We start from the raw sequence: 19,333 nt of genomic DNA on the forward strand, positions 1-19,333 counted from the left end.
TCCAGCATCAGTTGATTTAACTGAAATGTTTTGTAAACCAAATCAAGGTACAATGAAACAGACAAACAAAAACAAAACCTATCCTAATTCTGCCAAGGATTTGTTGTTGTTGTTGCCATTGTTTTGGGTGGGTGATAAGTGCATAAAATACTATGTAAGATTTAATGTGAAGCCCCACGGCTTCTGTTCGGAATGACCATTCTAACTGTATAAAGTTCATTTAGTTGTATAGATTTTGGGTCTGGTTAAATTTGGTGTGTGATCTTTTTATTTACTTGCAAGCTTTTTAATAATAACATTTATAAAATTAAAAAAAGAAATAAATGTCTTTACAGGATTCACTGACATAAAAACTAAATGTTGACCTCTTAAAAAAATACAACCCTACAAAGACTTACAGGTTAATGTCTATTGCAGCTTTATTTGCATTACTCCAAAACTGGAGATTTCCACAAGTGTATCATTAAGTTAACGTATAAATCTGGAAAGTCAAACAGGGAATTATGTATAACACAACAGAGGAATCTCAAAATAATCTATACAATAAAAACTAGACCAAAAACCATGATTCCAATTTAAGTTAAGGAAGTTCGAACTAATTTCTAGTAACAGAAAGGTCAGTGTCTGGTGTCAGAAAAGGAGGATTATAAAGAATAAGGAACTGGTTTTTTTTTTTTTCTTGTTTGGTTTTTTTCGAGACAGTGTTTCTCTGTATTGTTTTGGAGGCTGTCCTGGAACACGCTCTGTAGACCAGGCTGGGCTCGAACTCAGAGAGATCCGCCTGTCTCTGCCTCCCCAGTGCTGGGATTAAAGGTGTGCGCCACCAACACACAGCAAGAATAAGGAACTTTATAAGGTGGCATTTACATCTTGATTGTATTGATAGTGCAAACATGATAAACTTAGCAAACTGTGTCCACTTTAAATGAGTAGTCTACTGTACGCCCTTTATAGGGACAGCGCTATTCATTTTTTGAAACAGGCTCTCACTAGGTGGCCCTGGCTGGCCTGGAACTATCCTTTTAAACTAGGGTGGCCTGGAACTCAGGAGATCCACCAGTCTCTGTCCCGCCTCCTGGTGCTGGGACTAAAGGCGTGCGCCACAGTGCTATTTTTCAGGCAGTGATACTAAGAGTATACGGAGGGGGAGGGAACACGAAAAGTGGATAGGGGTTTTCTGGCTGCCTTGCAAAGATAATGGTCAGTACAGCGGGCACCAATGCGAGAGCTGTAGGTCCAGTCGGGTCGCCTATACGGGCATAGCTGTGTAAGCAGGTCTCAACACCTCAAGGAGGAGCTGAGCGAGAATGCACACCAGAAAGATTATCCTCCTCCCTCGAGCTCCGAGGGTACCGAAGGGCCAAGCGCATCCCCACTAGTCCGCTTTGCAGTAGTCGTAAATACTTGGGAACGGTTTGTGTGTGCGGGATTTGGAGAGCGATGGCTGGTTTTGCTGCGCTTTCGGTTTGAAGGCGTTGACGTGGCACAGATGAAAGCTGGCACACACGCAGTCGAGAAGGAAACTACTCCTGCGGCCAGAAACTACCCCACCACCACGGGGGAATCCTGCGTCTCAAACCCCAGCACCTTTCCCTCAACTCCCGGATGCACGGATCAGCAGCCCCACCTTCTTCTTCCGCCCGGAAGCGCTTCAACCACCTACAGGAGGAAAACCCTCTGCCAGCCACGGCGCACCTCACCGCAGCGCGCAGCCGCGGACGGCTCGCCTTACGGCCGGAGGGGCGGGGCGGAAGCGTGTGGCGCAGAATGAGCTTAGGAGCGGCGGGGGCTTTTGCGACGGGACGTAAGTGACGGCGAAGGTGGTGCGACAGCTGCTGGAGGGCCGAGGAGGCGGGTTTGTGTTTCCAGGGCCGAACCAGGATGAGGGGGGGCGCGGGTCCTGGGCTTGGGTAGCTGGAGGCCCTCAGCTACAGCCATGAGTGAAGGGGAACGGCGAGGGCCAGGCCGTGGGCATCTTTGGGCGGTGGGTGGCTCCGAAGGGCTGGCGGGGCCGAGAGCCGGCTCCCGGTCGGGAATCTGACCCGTGTCTTCCCCGAACTCGCAGAGCGGCGGGTCCTGTCCTCGCCATGAGGCCGCAGCAGGCGCCGGTGTCCGGGAAGGTGTTCATTCAGCGAGACTACAGCAGCGGCACGCGCTGCCAGTTCCAGACCAAGTTCCCCGCGGAGCTGGAGAACAGGGTACGAACGCAGCCCGGCTCCCTGCACCTGCCCTGGGGAGGGGGAGTCGGTGGAGCGGGAGGGGGTGTGGGTCTGCCATCCCACCCGCTGTCTCGTGGTTCTGGGAAGCAGCAGACCTCACAGTCACAGCAAAAGATGGACGAAGAAGGTATGGTCCAGTGTCTGCTAAGGCCAGCGCTCATACAAAGAGATCTCAAGAGAACTTTAAGATGCACGCTGCCTTCTGTCTACCCAGGACGCACAGACACACACACGCACACACACACACACACACACACACACACACACACACACACACACACACACGGTTATTGACACCTTGATGAGGTGCTAATTCCTGACACTCCAGGCACACACACACACACACACACACACACACACACACACACACACACACACACGGTTATTGACGCCTTGATGAGGTGCTAATTCCTGACACACTCCAGGCCACCTCATACAGCCTGTGGTAACCTGTATCCTACTGCCTTTCCACACCAAAGAAAACGTCATCATCATTCTCATGACTGATGTCTGTGGTCACCGTGCTCGATCATCCTGTTCAGCCGAAAGGGTTTATTAGTGATGTGCCTGGTAGGCCAGGCAGGCCTTCTTGGAACCTTAAAAACGTACATGGGCCTGGGCAGGAACGACTAAGGAGCTTGTAGTGAGCTCTTCACTCCCCGACGTAATCACTGTTTGCCTTTGCGTATTCACAACTGTCATCAGGGGATAAGGCCTTTGGGTGGCCTTGTAAACAAAGGCGGGTTTGTTTAGCATCCCTTAGGATTTAACAGCACCCAAAAGTCTGTCCTGCTTTAAAAGTTACTGCCGGGAGCTTGTGTGTGCCTGTGTCTACCCAGTGCGATTCTTTTGTTCTTCAGGGATATTGCTCACATTCTGTTTCCGGTTCAGAAGTCAGTTTCTGAAAACTGAGCTAGGAGGGTGAGGAACTTGGAGGTAATTAAGCGTGGTGTGTTTGTGTGAGGCTAAGAAATGCTGGTCGTGGAACTAGGTGGGTAGAGATGAGTGTGTACTAGAGAAATGTGTCCTGGCTGTTTAAAATCAGCTTGTTGGGTTGTAGGCTGGGTATGTAGCTCAGTGCTAGAACCTGCTCGTAACTGGTTGAGGGCCTAGGGTTCTGTCCCCAGCACTAAATAGTCAGGCCTGTCATCCCAGCTAGTAGCACTAAGACAGGAAGGCGGCAAGTTCAAGGTCAGCCTCAGCAGCTTAAGGATACCCTGCTCCAAACCAGCTTGAAAAGGGTGGGGATCCTGATGGCATAGTCCCGTGGTAGACCACTTATCTAGCACGAGTGGGGCTCTGGTTTTGATCCCCAGTACTGACTGATTTTTAGTGTTGGAAAATCACTGATTATTGTCTTCTCCTTAAGTTTGATTTATGACCATAGGCAAATTAGTGGCCCAGTTGCCTTTTTTTTTTTTAATCTGCAAATTAAAGATCAAGGTTTGAAAAGATGCCATATAAATAGGATGTGGCCGTGAACAACTGGGTACCAGAGGCAGGATTCTGGTTATAGACGGCTATGGACTGCATAGCAAGACTCTGTCTCACAGAGGGTGAGAAAGGAGAGGGTAGTGTGATTTTGATTTACTTGTTGTGAAATGCCATTTAAATGCCTTTGTTTGCTAGTTTAAAAGTCAAACGTCTCTCTTTATTGAGCCAGACACATGTATGCAAAGTCAGGCATAACCTTTTCCTATGATAGAACCATTCTTACTTAAATAGCAAGATGTAGTTGCATTACCTCTCATATTATTACAGGAAATTGGTGTTGCTAAATTCTGGCCTCCAAAAATGGTGTTTCTTTGACTTTGATAACCCAGAATTGCTTGTGGTACTGAGCACTATACAGAATGTGCCTTTGATTTTGTGTGTCTCTGTGTGTGTGTGTGTGTGTGTGTGTGTCTGTGTCTGTGTGAGTTAAACACTTTTCATACCTTAACCTCTTGGGAGAGCTTTATGTGTGTGTGTTGATTATAAATTTTAAGTTTTCCTTACTTTGTATGACGGGAAAGGTTTATTTCTCTACTAACCTAGAAATACTACTGATTGCTCTGCCAGTAGGCTTGATTTCATTCTGGGGAATACCATACTTGGCAGTTTAATAGAGAAAGGAACTAATACACAAATGTCATACATTATAGTAAAAACAAAATGCATGCATGCCATTTAAGAGCACAGACCAATTGTGTCAGTTAACAAGTGTACTTCCCCCTGCCTTTTAATTTTTTGGTGGTGTGTGTTTCAAGACAGGGTCTCACTATGTAGCTCTGACTGTACTGGAATTCACTAGAGACCAGGCTGACCTTAAAGTCACAGATATCTGCCTGCCTCTACCTACCAAGTGCTGGGATTAAAGGTATGCTGTGTACCACTAACCCACTCTCAGTGAGCTTGGAGAAACGCTGCCTCTGTGTGTGTGTGTGTGTGTGTGTGTGTGTGTGTGTGTGTGTGTGTGTGTCTTTGCTTCTGACCTAAGGGACTTAAGAGCTCAAGGAGTAGATCATAAAGTACTATTTACTCTCAAGATTATTTTTTTGGGCAGGATATATGGCTTCAAGATAGAGTGCTTGCCCAGTGTGTTTGAGGCCCTGGCTCAAATAATAGTGTCTGATGAAATGCTCTACTAATGAATGGGCCTTTAAAACTCTAGGATAAAATATAGAAATTTCAAGTCTACAGAACATTGTTAGAAGAAGAAAGTAAAGACAAATTACTAGGGCTGGAGAGACAACTCAGTTTTTAGAGTAGTTGACTAAGGTGCAGGAAGCCCTAGGTGCTGTCTCCTGCTCCAAATACAATTAGGTGCGATAGTCTGTGCCTTTAATCCTAGCAAGATAATCCTAGCAAGATGGAGAAGACTCAAGGATCAGAACATGAAAGTCATCTTGTCTTTAGCTATGTAATGAACCTGAAATCTGGAGTACTGGAGACCCTGTCTCAAAAGAAAACGAGCATTGACTAGAGTGGAGAGCAGGATGCAGTAGCAGCTCTGTGCTTTGCTACTTAACGGCGGGAGCGTGATCTGGGAAGTTGCTGCAAGGCGCTTGTCTCCTGAGCACTGTGTGTTCGGATATGTCGTGGAACTATTGGTAAAGTTTTCTGGGACATACACAGCCTGTCCTTGACTAAAGTATCACTGGGAGACAAATGTATTAGTGTGAACACAGGGTAACAATGTCACTATATAGAGTTTAGAAATGTCTTTAATGTGAAGCATCGTGTCAGTTTTCATAGTATGAAGATCTAATAAAATAATTGCTTCAAAAAAGGATCCTGAGAAAACAACATAGAATTTACCTTTTGGTCACTCTACTTAAAATACTCTTGCCCTTTTGCCTAGTAAATTCAGTAATCAGATGCTTGTTTTAAGATTGTATACTCCAAGCAGTTATATTAGTGACATGGGTCCAAATTTAATCACATAAAAGGTTGTTTGCCTTGACTTTGGGGGTCTTTTTTTAGACAAGGTCTCATGAACCCAGGCTGATCTCAGCATTTACTGTGTAGCTAATGTCTTAGTTACTGTTCTGTTGCTGTGAAAAGACACACGATGAAGGCACCTTATAAAAGAAAGTAATTAGGGACTTGCTTACAGTTTCAGAGGGTAAGTGGACTCCATGACCATCATGGTAGGGGACATGGCAACAGTCAGACATGGCGCTGCAATAGCTGAGAGCTTACTTCTGATCCACAAATTGGAAACAGAGAAAGCTAACTGGAGTGGCAAGAGCCTTTTGAAGTCTCAGTGCCCACCCCCAGTGACACACTTCCTTCAACGAGGCCGCACCTTCTGATCCTTAGCAAACAGTGCCACAACTGGGGACCAAGCATCAAGCATGGACCTGTGGGGCCATTCTCCTTCTAATCAGCACAGCCAAGAGTGACCTTGTACTACTGACCCTCCTGCCTTGGCATCCCATATTCTGGGATCACAGTGTATACTGCCATGCCTGATCTTATTTCTTGTCTTTTAAATTCAGAATATTGTCAAAACAATAAGGTGAATTTGTGGTAGCAAACAATGAGTTGACCATCTTGCTTCTAAACTTATTTTAAATTCTTTCCTTCCCACAGATTGATAGACAGCAGTTTGAAGAAACAGTGCGAACTCTAAATAACCTTTATGCGGAAGCGGAGAAGCTTGGGGGCCAGTCATATCTTGAAGGCTGTTTGGCTTGTTTAACAGCATATACCATCTTCTTATGCATGGAAACTCATTATGAGAAGGTATAGCTACATGTATGTTCAGAATCTCTGCAGATCTTGAAAGAAGATGAGTTTTTGTGTAGTAACAGTTGCTTTAAACTTTGGAAGCATGGATAATAATAACTGAAATTTGTTACTGCTCCTGTGTCCATAACACATAGGAGTAAGTCCTAAGTGTTTCAGAACAGGTCAAAATGTGTGTGTCTGCTTGGAGTAACAGGTCAGTGTTGAGACTCCATATGGAAAGTGGACATATAAAATCTGTGTGTCTTCATTGTCTCCAGTTATTGTCCAACCTGAGTTCTTCCTCTCTCAGTTGCCCACCAGATCTAGAGTTAAGGTGCTGAGAATACACGCGTCCCATCTCCCGTGCTGTTTAGGGGTACCCTGCCTTTTCTAGCCTGTCTTTAGGTGTGAGAACTAGAGAGGGAAGCTGTCGGTTGTAAAGAACTGAAGTGTTTTCTGTTTTCCATTTGTTAAAGTGTCATGATGCTCTCTGCCGTCTTCTCTGTTGCTACCCCTCCATCTCACGCTTAGACTAGCGTTATCTTAGCTTGTTTCTCTATGTTCTTTGCTTTTCTTTGCCTACCTTCCACTGTCTTTATATAAAACACAGCCTTACTTCATAGCCTCTCCTAACTCAGTAGCCTTCATCGTTTTCCAGTTAAGGCCGGATCAGGCAAGACCCTCCTGAAGCTGATGTCAGATCACCTTTCTTACTGTCTCCCACACTATTCCTTCGATTGTTTCAACAGCCGGACTTGGTTAGTTTTCAGTCAAACAGTAGAGTAGCTCTGTGGTTCTTGTCACCTCTAGTGACTGTTCTGTCCATTCCCAGCTTCAACCAGGCCTCTGTTTCCTGTTCCTGTCCGACTTTACTCTTAGAATCAGATATGTCTCTTGTGTCCTGATAACATTTAAATGGTTCTTGTCCATTTTCTGGCATTAATGATGCATCACTGTGGAACATAGAGATAGGTGTCCTCATCATTTTTCTTCTTCAACTACAGGTATTGCCTTAACCTTTTTGCTATTCATATTAATGCCTAAACCATGACTTGGCTATATTGGGCACTCATTGAATGTGTGTTAAATAACTATGTTACCACAGGAAACTCCAAACATGCCTATAAATTCTTACAGTGTTTGCAGAATGAAATCCTGTAAGGGTACCCACAGTACAGACCACCTAAAAGAAATGTCCCTGTGAGTATCATACATTCCATGTAAGGGAGTGCAGAAAGAGTTGCGGCTGGAATAGTGGATCTGTTGGAGACTAGATAGCTCAGTAGCAGAGCACTTTGCCTAGCATGTGTAAAGCCCCTGGTTTGTGGTAGCATATGCCGGTAATCTCACCAATTAAGATCAGACATTCAGGACCAACCTCTGTTACATCGTGAGTTAAAAGCCAGCTTAGGCTTCATGAAATAAAATCTGTGGAGCTATCGCTGAAAGTGCTACTTGATTCTTCACTAGCATCCTCTTCACCCAGATCATCATTCTATCTTAAGAAAAACCTTTGTTTAGACAACTGAAGGGCTTCCAAACTTGTTCCTGTCTAATTTTCAAAATCACAAGTTCTTAGTCTTTCCTTTAGTCCTAGTGTCTCTTTTTTACTTTTTTAATGGTCTGTTTGATGAATGAAGGGTCAGAGGATTTTCTCATTCAAGAAGTATGAATTAAAAAGCTTTCAGGGGCTAGAAAGAGGGCTTGGCAGTTAAGAGCACTGACTGCTCTTCCAGAGGTCCTGAGTTCAATTCCCAGCAACTACATGGTGGCTCAAAACCATCTATAATGGGCTCTGGTGCCCTCTTCTGGCATGTAGTCATAAATGTAGACACAGCACAAAGGAAAAAAAAAGAATATTAAAAAGTTTGCAGTGCTATGCTAATCAAGATACCAGGGGCAAAACCGCACAAGGCAAACAGGCGTGGTTGCTGACCTTGTGGGGCTTATAAGGTAGTGGTAGCAAGAGATAACAACAGGAGAGAAGTAAAACCTGCGAGACCGTGATTGTCATAGTGCTGTGAAAGAAGCCGACTGGCCTCCCATAGGAACTGTCAAGTTGGGACCCGTGTAAGGTTGTGTGTGATCAGAAACGGCCTCTGAGGTGCTGACTAAATGTCAGCTTCTAGACACAGGCGAGAAACCGCATTCCATGCAGACAGAGGTGAGTCTATGTAGAAGCGCCCTGAACCTGATGGGTCCTAGAGACTAAAAGCAGATGCTGTGGCTCAAGATGAGGACCAGAGGAAAGGTGCTAAGTGAGGGTGAGAGCTGGGTCGTGGGGGAGTGCACAGTTTGGGAGGAAGTAGAGTTTATCCCAGCTATAGCAGGAGCTGCTCAGATTTTATACAGTAGATAGGGCAACACCGACTCTAAGTAGTCTTCAGCCCTGTGGAGAAAGAGCCCAAGAGTGGGAATGGACAAACAAGGTATGGAGTTCACCGAAGTCCAAGCTGAGACTGCGTGATTAGGAGGAGGGCAGTTTGAGTGGAAGGAAGTGACTAATTCCAGACTAATTCCAAAGGATATGCTGATAACAACCAGGATTCAGGCAGGAGCTAACTTTAGGGATGGAGAGGAAGTTGAATTCCCTTAGTTAAAAACACAGCCATCCATCGGTGCTCTTAAAGAAGTATGTACGTGTCTGCCAACGGTGGGAGAAGTACCTCCTTTGGGGTGAATTAATAATGGGGTACTACACAAGTCATTCTAGCTACAGGATCTTGAACACATTCATTTTCTTGGAGTTCTCTCAACTGTAAAGTAAATCTTAGAATTAATATATTGCCTCACCTATAGTACATTTCTTGAAGTAGAATTCTAAAAAACATTTGTATGCATTTATGTATTATGAGCACACACGTATATATGCTAGGGTACCTGTGGTGATCAGAGAGCATGTACAGGCCCTTTCTTCCTCTGTTTGATGGGACAGGTTCTCCTTTTGTTGCACACTGCTGCATATTCCAGCTAGCTGGCCCTTCCTATCTCCTGCTAAGGTGTGCTTGGATTGTAGATGCTTGTCCTTCTGTGTCCAGCTTCTGCGTGAGTTCTGGGGGTCTGAACTCAGGTCATTAGGCTTGCACAGCAAACCATCCCCCATCCACTGTTTCCTTTAGTTCTCTATGAGTCATTTAGACTCTGGTGTTTTAAATACTAAAGTTTCTTAGTCTATGAACAGTAATCCAAATATAATGTTATACCTTATCATATGGGTTGAATTTTTTTAAATTGTCAGTAGTCCTTTTAAAACTTACTTGAACAATTATGCACTTGTTGCTTAAAATACGCTATTTGTTGATATTTCAGGGAAGATAAAGACGTTAGTGTTATTTTTCCATTGTTGCTATCTATTAGAATTAGAGAACAATTGAGCTTGTAGAAGGTTCTCCTCACTGTCTGCTTTGTTTACCAACCTAGAAAGCATCACTTCTGCCTGTGGGTTGTAATTAGAAAGACACTTGAATATTTGCTGAAAAATGGAGATTCTGATCTCAACTCAGCCTGGCTCATGCTATCTCTCCAGCAGCCTGTTTGTAGTGTCACATTCTTAGGAAGAGCAGGTGTCTGTTCTGGAGGTTTGAGTATGGTCACGTTTCATTTTATAAGTTATACTAGTTGAGGTTGTATTGAGCATTTGTAAATAAAGTAATTTTGTTTTTTGGGGGGGGTTTTGTTTTGTTTTGTTTTGTTTTTGTTTTTTTTTTTTTGTTTTTACGAGACAGGGTTTCTCTGTATTGTTTTGGAGGCTATCGGTCTAGCCCGGCCTCGAACTCACAAAGATCCGCCTGCCTCTGCCTCCCAAGTGCTGGGATTAAAGGCGTGCGCCACCACCGCCCGGCTTGGTTTGTTTTAACATTGGTTTAAAGTACAAGAACCAGTGAGATGGCTCAGTGGATAGAGGAACTTGTGTGTAGGTCCGATGACCTGAGTTTGAGCGACAGGAGAGAAATGACTCCTGATAGTTGTGCTATGGCCTTCACACATGTGTCCTGACCAAGCACATACTTATATACATATACACATAAAAATTAATTTAATAAAAAATTAATTTAAGCATGAATAAAATGTCTTATTGACGTCTCGGGACAGAAGTATCAGGTACAGTTTGGGATGGCTACCCATATTAACAGTTTACCATTACTAGGAATGAAGAGTCCAAAAGCAACTTGCATTACCTTCTCCAAAATAGTGTAAGAAGATTTGGAAAAGAGAGAGGGAGAGAGAGAATAAATTATTTTGTTCTGAACTGATAGCCAGGTACACAGAAATGGTACTAAAGGTTAAACAGAAACTTAACCCAACAAATTATGCTTGAATCAAATATCAAATAAAGGAATGCTATTTCCTTGCTAGTAATCTGTGTCCAAGGAGAAAAGCTGTTCTAAAGAACTACCTATGCACATAACTCTGTGTTCCTCTGCTATTAATGGACTGGGGCTAAGCGAGACTTGGTCTCCAGGTTCCCACTCTGGTGGTTGAGGTAAGGAAATTGGAAGATGATCGAATGACCTGAGTGGAACTCCTTTCCAGACTGCTTCCTTCCACTCATTAATTTAGAGTGATTGACAGGCTGTGAAGATAATGCCTGTGGGCTTGCTCATAATGACCAAGCAAAGCTCACATTCTTCAGTGCTGAAAGTGGGACAGTGGTATGTATACACAGTGCTGCAGGGTTAGGTTAGAAACTGTTACTTTCAGAAATAGCCTTTTCAATTTACTAAATAAAGAACCATGGAGATTGCTCACTCGCTATCTGAGCACACCGTTTTTTAAAGGTAATAATCCTGAGATTGTATTACCCCCAGGGACAGAATCTAAATAGCATACATATATTTTCCTTCAACAAGAAAACTATTCAAACCATAGCAGAGCTTTATATTTTAGGTTACTTTATACTAAAGTCTCTCTGTTGTAACCTCTGTTTCCTTTGTTCCTTTCCCTGGTACATCTGTACACTTGGGCTTGGCATCCAGTGCTGCTTTGTTTTCATGTGTTGCTTTTCCTCTTTAACTTCATCATTTACTCCTAGTGTGTATCTAAGGAGGTGCTGGGTAACTTAAGACTGAATCACAGTTCCTGAGGCTGCTCAAGTCAGAAAGGGTTCTGATGACTTTGAGCCTGAAGTAAAACATGGAGTCCCTTGACTTTAGCTAAAGCCATTAAGACATATTTTCTCACTCTCTCAGAATTGACTGTTTCTCAGAGTTCCTTTGTGTCCTGTCTGGGTTTTGTCTACGTTTGTTTTGACTTTTACAAGCTTAATACTAAATTTATAATTTGAAGTTCCTGTCTAGGAAACAAGAACAAACTGCAGAGTATCAATGTATGCAAACATAGGAATGATTCGAGACACCTGTGTTAAGAACCCCCTCCCCCCAGCACTCAAGTTTGTGTGTCTATGTGCTTTACAAAGGAAATGAACCTCCCAGGAGCATGACAGAGCTCCCTTTGTTATAGGCCGAGCTGTTGCTTTAAATGGCTGGAATCACAAAAAGGAGAACAATGGTTCTTGAGCAGGAAGTTCTTACACAACAAAAAACGATTCTTCATATTAGAAGAGGTCATATTAGCTGACGACATTTTGAGTAGTAGGATTACTGTATATAAACATTTCCCTGTGTCCGGAACAAGGTGAGCGGGCTAGGGGATGGTTCTCACTGTATCTGTGTACATTTGCCCTGCACTGACGTCCAACACACTGTACACACTGTGTCTTGTGTGTAGTGGATAAGAGCCATATAACAGACTCTGCTCTGCCTTGTAAATGACTTGCATTGAAAACCAGCTCCCTGTCTGTGTATTCTGAGATCTAGCTAACACTTCAAGTGAAATCTGTAAAAAGCTGTGATGTTTCCTTCTGACAGGTCCTGAAGAAAGTCTCCAAATACATCCAAGAGCAGAATGAGAAGATATATGCTCCCCAAGGCCTCCTCCTAACAGACCCCATTGAGAGAGGACTCCGAGTTGTATCTTTTTAGTGCAGATCAGAAGGTCTAAATATCTATAAAAAGAAAATTGTAATGGTACTGTTTTGCCTTGGCCAGAGAGAATTTAACTCCTACCCCTTATGTGCATTCAGAACTTTTGTGTGAATTGTATACCATAAGCATCCCTTCGCCAGCATGTTTTCTTAAAGCCCATCTCTCTGAACTGGTTACTGCCTTTCTTGGGTCTGAGGGCGTCTTATGGTAAAAATGAAGCTTGTAAGCTAGCATATCTCAGCTGCCGACACTAGCAGCCTGGAGCCCCTTTGAATTGCGTGATGAGATTTGTCATCCAAATGAATTGCAGCCCACAGGTTCATCGGACTAGTTGAAGTCAGTTACAGCTGCCAGATGTGTAATTCCATCACCTTTGACATACTGTCTATATTTTCAGAGGCAACAGGCCTTGAGTAATCACTAAGTAGATTTGGTAAATAAAATCCTAAAACCTCATTTACTTGATAAATGAAGTAATGGCTAAATAATTTTTACCCAGCCACATCATCCTAGGCTGTATGCAGTTGATAACTTTAGAGTTTTGTTTTATTTGGCAGAAATGGCTCTTTAGGGGTCACATACCCTCTCCATGAAAATACTTTAATATTATTTTGTGGTATTTTTTGAGCCCCTGGATTCCTATGAGCTCTTAGCTGCAAATCTCCTGGTTACAAAAATATTTTCCAGGGGCTGGAGAGTTGGCTCAGCTGTTAAGAGTACTGGCTGCTCTGGCAGGGGACTCAGGTTTGATTCCCAGCCCCCATGTGGCAGCTCACACCCATAACTCCAGTTCCAGGGAATCAGACACACCTTCTAACCCTAACCCTTTGTGTATGTACATACATGCAGGCAGAACATACACATAAATAAGTGTTAAAAAAACAAACTTTGCCATTCTTTTTAAAACTAGTGTTTTCTCAAATCATTGCAGATAATTAAAACTCTATGCAATGCAGAAAAAGAATGTTTAACTGAAGTAGAAAGACATTTAATAGTTCAAAGATAAGAAAAACATAATCTGCACGAACCAAACTGTGCACATCATCTTGCTGTTGTCTGTCCCTTCGTGTGTTACAGTCCAGTGTGTTTTCTTAACGGCCATGCTGTTTAGATTGAAATCACCATCTATGAAGACAGAGGTGTGAGCAGTGGAAGATAAACCATAGAATTAAAGGTGAGTATGAAATCACATGGTTTAATGAAGTTTTAGAATCTTTAATTATGCATGACTTTTCCCCTACCTGGTAAATAACAGACTAAATCATGTAAGGAACTCCACTCATTGTATGAGCTTCAGCTAATCACAGGTTCCCGTTGTATTTTAAATGTGTATGTAACCCAAAATTGACTTGATTATAAGCTTTATTTTTTGTTTTTTCCCTCTCTGTTATCCTAAGACTGGTTGCTATTGTGATATTTTGAGAGGAGTTTGTTTGGCTTGTTTAATACTTGAGCTGTCCTAGCCTCCTAACTGTCAGGTGTCTGCCTGTATGCCTTGGCTTGAAGGAAGCCCAGGGACATTCCAAGGGACATGGCTTCAGAACTTTTTAGAAGAAACTTTACCTGGAGGGTACAACATAAATTTCATTCCTTAATATTCTTGTATATCCAGTGATACCCTTAAATAAATAGAACATATTAGTTACAGTAATAAAACCTGTGTCAGATATTGTTGAGCCTGTCCATCTATCTGTCCAGCTCTCTAAAGGACAGAGTGGAATTTCACTGTCCCATCCATGTCAGTTAATAGTTCTACCTCGATTCGCAGGGGTCTGCTCCTGACACAACATACAAAGCACACGTCTTCTAGGGCAACAAAAATAGCAGATGCCATTTGTGGGCTCCTACTCTGCTGGGTATTCTACTTCTGAATCTCACAAGTGCACTTCAGATGAGCAATCTGAGACAAATAGACTAGTGATCAGGGTCACACAGCTAACAAGTGTTGGATGAGCTCGAGGCTGATTAACGAGAAAGGCCTGTTCTAAACCATGCTTTGTCTCAGTGTTTACAGCAACAGAAACACAGAAAGGGCAGATAGATCATGGGTGTTTTAATGTTAATCCCCCTTTCTTTTTTGCAGTAGCTTTTTTAAAAATCCATTTTGTCTCCTGTTCATTTACTGAATCCTATAAATCACTCAACATTCCAAAACTGCAGTCTTTTAGCTATAGTTAATGTGTCACCTAAAGTTTTGAAAGCCAGGAGTCTAAATAATGACTGCCATATGTTTTATTTCTTCTGAAAGGCTTTGTTTTGAACACATGGTGTTACTTGTCCATACATTTTCTCATGTACAGTTTCCAATCTGATATTTCTCAGATGAACTCTCTGTGTGGTTTTTGTTATGTGCTGTTGGAATAAGTTTATCAATTACAGCTGCATTGACTTTGCACAGCCCATTTGTCATGACTCCTTTTGTAAGTGTTACTGCTTTAAAGATGTTTTTCTGAGGTGGTATAAAGTTGTGAGCAGTTGTATCCCAGAGCCTAATATATCAGTATTAAGACAACAGTGACACTTTGAATTGGGAAAGATTTGCATAGGATCTTCTAGATAGTTTTGTTCAACGCAGTGCAGTTTACAGACCTTGTGTTCCTTCGTTCCAGGATCCAGTGTGGGGTAGGGTGTTAGAGAAGGACATTAAACCATAAGAATGGTTTATTTAGTTTGGCTATTTCTCTTAAGTCTGCAAGGTGACTATAGTTTGAAGTATTATTAGATGGGAATTAATAGTGCACTTCAGTTTTCAAATATCCTACTGTCTATACTAGATACATGTTTTCTCTCTTAAACCATCTGTATTTAAGGATGAAATAGGGGCAGGAGAGATGGTTCCACTGTTAAGAGAGCTGACTGCTCTTTCAAAGGACTCAGGTTCAATCACCAGCACCCCCTGGCCATAACTGTAACTCCAGTTCAAAGAATCTGACACTCTATCCTGGCCTCCCTGGCACTGCGCATGGATGGTACACAGATACATGTAGGCAAAACACTGGTACACATAAAATAAAGGTTAAAAAAGGAGATTAAATATAATTGCCAGCAGAATAAATTAGTGAGTGATTAAAGTAGCTGTCATTTGTTAGCACTTACGTGACAACATGTTCTAAGTGATTAATCACCACAACTCTGCTAAACAGTTGGGTATTAGCATAGCTCATGTCATTCGTAAGTGGTGGTTTTCAAAGTTATATTTAGCATTCCTTTCTAAAGTATTTACTTTTCACCTATTACAGATCCCGCCTCCAGCTGGGACCTTCGTCTATCCACTGGCCGATGGCAGAGTGTCCCTACCTCCTCTCCAGAGCGTTATTCTCTTGTATCTGCTGCCAGAGCCACGGTGCCACACCTGGAGTGACTTCTTGTCACTCAGCATCCACTTCGTGTCTCCCAATTGTGTAGGACTCTGTAATCTTTTGATTCATTTCCAAGAAAATACAAGGAAGCATTCACTTTTTAAAATTCAAAGCCATTTAAATAATAAGCAGTTAGTCAGCTCAAGACAAAGTCTTTTTCTTAACTGACATCAGTATCATTGATTCTATTCATTCCTTGGGCCAGTTCCCCAAGTGGCTTTATAATTCAACATGTCATGTCTTAACGCAGTTACTCCCCTAGATTAGTGACAGGCTTTGAGGGTGTGTCACACCTCTGGTTTGGCTAATGCACCACCCAGATCTCCAAAAGCTGCCGGTCTTGACGTGATTCCAATCTCAAGATTGATTTCTGCTGTTCAATTTCAGAAACCGAAGCTCCCTGAGAGAATAATATATGTCATTTGTTTTAGTATTGCAGTTATTATTAAAGCAGTATTTAATGCAATTCAGGTTATTTCTTTGAAAGCATTTATGTTAATGTGCATTACCTCGAAATGTGGGGAAGATGTGTGTGTTGCTTGTTCGTTACACAAATAAGTAAGCACAATAAGTAGATGCTCAGCCATCAGATATGCCTGTCCCTGCTCTGCCCCAAGTGTGTAATAAGCAAGTGTCCTAATAAGCAAGTGACATTTAACTCTAGTTTTGTTACAAATATAACTTAGGAGAAAAAGTTGATAGGAATTATACTTTATGTTGCTAATTTGTAACCTACTCATAAACTGATTCATAGCCTCCTCACATACAGTATTCAGGGCACAGAAATCTTTTGATTGACTCAGTAAGTTCTGGCTTCCACATTAAACTTGCAAGTTCAAGTCCACTTTTCCTATACTCTTAGTATTGGAATTTCTTATGTCCTTTCTTTTAGGAGTTGGAGAGCACTGTATTTGGGAGAAAGATAAGAAATCTAAGAAATGAACGAAGCAGTTAAAAGTTTAACTTTTAGAGATATTGTAGGTGCTAATACTGGATTTAATCTTTCAGATTTAATTTGTTTTCTGGGCCTTGTAGTTATTTAGTAAACTCCCATAGATCTGTGTAATAATTTAATTGTATAAAACTCATTTGTTCCTTTAAAGCCTATATTAGTCTGTCTGCCTTTTAAACTTGTTGCAATAACTTTGCTGAAATATTAACACATTAGTAAAACTTTTCTTAAATAAACTCTGTGTTGTAGTTGATGTGATTTGATAAGGTAAATGGTGTGGCATTGTATTTGGAAGACATGATAGAGTAACATACAGTATATCTAAGTATTTTTAATTTTGTGTATTGTATGTGGATGCAGTCATGCCATGGCATGGCATGTGGAGGCCAGTTTTCTCCTTCCACCGTGAGAACCCCAAAACACAAATCATCAAGGTTGGTAACAAGACTCTACCTGCTGAGCCATCTTATCCACCCTCACTTAATATAAATAGTTTCATTAGAAAAGACTTGTCAGAACTATAATATCTTGGCTCATCTGACCTTTAAGAAATACGTTAGATTCATAGACTGGGGAGATGACTCAGTGGGTTGGTAAGCACACTTGCCCCAGCCTGACCACCTCTCGGTCTCCTATTCCCACTCGACGGAAGAGGAGAGCCAATCCCACAAGTTGGAATTTGTTCCCTATTGCATACCAGGCAAGCATAGGCACACAGGATTTTTAAAAAGGATACAAAATACAGTCTATTCTGACATTTTACTGTGAGCTTATTTTCCTATAGGAAAAATTTTACCATCTTTCTATTGAAGTGAGCAGACAGCAATATGTGTAGTTATATACTTCTCCATGCACAAAACTTGTAACTGTAAAGATAGCAAATAGTTAATTCACACAATATTTGCCCTTAGCAAGATAGAGGTTCTAGACCACCCAGCTTCTGGGATACTTCAGGATACATACAGCTTGATTTAAGGTAAGATGGAGTTATATGGGCCTGACAGATGGCCTCAGAGATACCACCAAGCCTGACAACTCAGACTGGCTCCCCAGGACTCACATGATGAAGAAATAGTTCAACAAGTAGCCCTCTGACCTCTGTGTTTGCTTCGGCGGGACCACCCCACCGGTGCCGCACAAATGCGTGGTGTGGGGTTGCAGTTACCCAAGCAAGGATGGCTACTCAACATTATATTCTACTTCCAGTACCTTAGAGGAACAATTTTGTTAAGTGTGCTTACAGCCAAGAAATTCTATAGGGGACTGGGAACATAGCTTAGTGGTAGAGCGCTTGTCTAGCATATGAGATCCTAGGTTCAATCCATCATCGCAGAAAAGGAAAAGACTCATAGGAACTTAACGACAAGCTGGACTCAAGTGGTCCTTGTGCCTCAGCTGGGACTAGCATTCAGACCACCGTGCCCAGGCTTTGCTTTACCATCTATTCGATACAAGTATTGATCCTAGTAATCTGTTTAGCTTTGTTCCATTACTTTTTGACTTAATTCTAGCTGAGGTGTGGCTCTATAGTAGAGCTCTTTGCCCAGGGGGTCATCCCCAGCAAAATAATAGAATCTTCTGATTCGTAAATCATCTTGTTTAATAAGAATTTCTGGCTGCTTTCCCGCGGGTTCCGAGAGTTGGCGGCACAATCATGGTGGACATCCTGGAGGTCCCCAAAGCGCGCATCAACGTCAGCATGTTAGCGCAGTTCATCGACCGACCCATGTGCTTCGTGGGGAAGCTGGAAAAGATTCATCCCACTGGAAAAATGCTTATTCTTTCAGATGGAGAAGGAAAAAATGGAACCATTGAATTGATGGAGCCACTTGATGAAGAAATCTCTGGAATTGTGGAAGTAGTTGGAAAAGTCACAGCCAAAGCAACCATAATGTGTGCATTCTGTTCGCTTTGATCTTGAACTTTACAATGAAGCTGTGAAGATTATCAACGAGTTACCTCAGTTTTTTCCTTTAGGGCATATAAAACATGAATGAACTTCTTAAAATTTTTATGATTGCCAGTGAGCAACATTGAAAGATTTTAAAGAAGACTCCTTAAGTTTGAGTGAGAGACTCCTCTAATATCTAATATTTAATTTGCTCTTTTTTATGTATTATGTTATAAATCTATTATGTAACAATTTACAACAGTCTTTATAAAATTTTTAAAATGGCTACTTCTGCATATGGTCTGAAAAAGAATTTAGAGTTTAGATTTCCGATGTATAATAAAAATCAAAATAACAAAAAAAATAAGAATTTCTGAAATTGGATGTGGTTAGGCACACCTGTGATCTCGAAGGAAGGTCTCGAGTTTAGGAGCTATGGAGTGAGATAGACCTTCCGGGGTATAGGGGGTGTCACAGCGTTGGTTTTGTTTTTTTAAGAAAAAAAGACTAAGGAGACCTAAAAATGAATGCATTGGCCGCTAACCCTATTGTTGTTCACGGGTGTGTTCTCTCACCTCATATTTTCAAACTAGTTCATTGCCAGGAAGTGAGCATAATTCATATTCAAAATGTTTTGGTAATTACTAATCGGCATCCTCCAAATGTCAAGGAACTTAATAACTAGAGGAGAACTCATACGCTGGTATGCAAAA

At 42.1% G+C, this 19,333-nt stretch overlaps 1 protein-coding gene and 1 pseudogene across 2 annotated transcripts; both read left to right on the plus strand.

Annotated features, from left to right (window-relative positions):
- The first annotated feature begins 1,768 nt into the window (after positions 1 to 1,768).
- On the plus strand, positions 1,769 to 16,965 carry Golga7 (golgin A7). Of its 2 annotated transcripts, XM_005066557.4 has the most exons (6): positions 1,769 to 1,855; positions 2,066 to 2,198; positions 6,297 to 6,449; positions 12,302 to 12,403; positions 13,530 to 13,592; positions 15,658 to 16,965. In XM_005066557.4, exons 2-5 carry the CDS (start codon positions 2,088 to 2,090, stop codon positions 13,575 to 13,577), a joined length of 414 nt encoding a protein of 137 aa, XP_005066614.1. In that variant the 5' UTR covers positions 1,769 to 1,855; positions 2,066 to 2,087; the 3' UTR covers positions 13,578 to 13,592; positions 15,658 to 16,965. The 2 variants fall into 2 exon arrangements, with proteins under 2 accessions (XP_005066614.1, XP_021080782.1); XM_021225123.2 differs by lacking the exon at positions 1,769 to 1,855 and having other exon boundaries at positions 1,863 to 2,198; positions 13,525 to 13,592.
- A 143-nt stretch (positions 16,966 to 17,108) lies between these two features.
- Positions 17,109 to 18,984, plus strand: LOC121134117 (annotated as a pseudogene).
- Positions 18,985 to 19,333: the final 349 nt, after the last annotated feature.

Source organism: Mesocricetus auratus, unplaced genomic scaffold (genome assembly GCF_017639785.1).
Source record: "Mesocricetus auratus isolate SY011 unplaced genomic scaffold, BCM_Maur_2.0 Super-Scaffold_100026, whole genome shotgun sequence".
Lineage (NCBI taxonomy): Eukaryota > Metazoa > Chordata > Mammalia > Rodentia > Cricetidae > Mesocricetus > Mesocricetus auratus.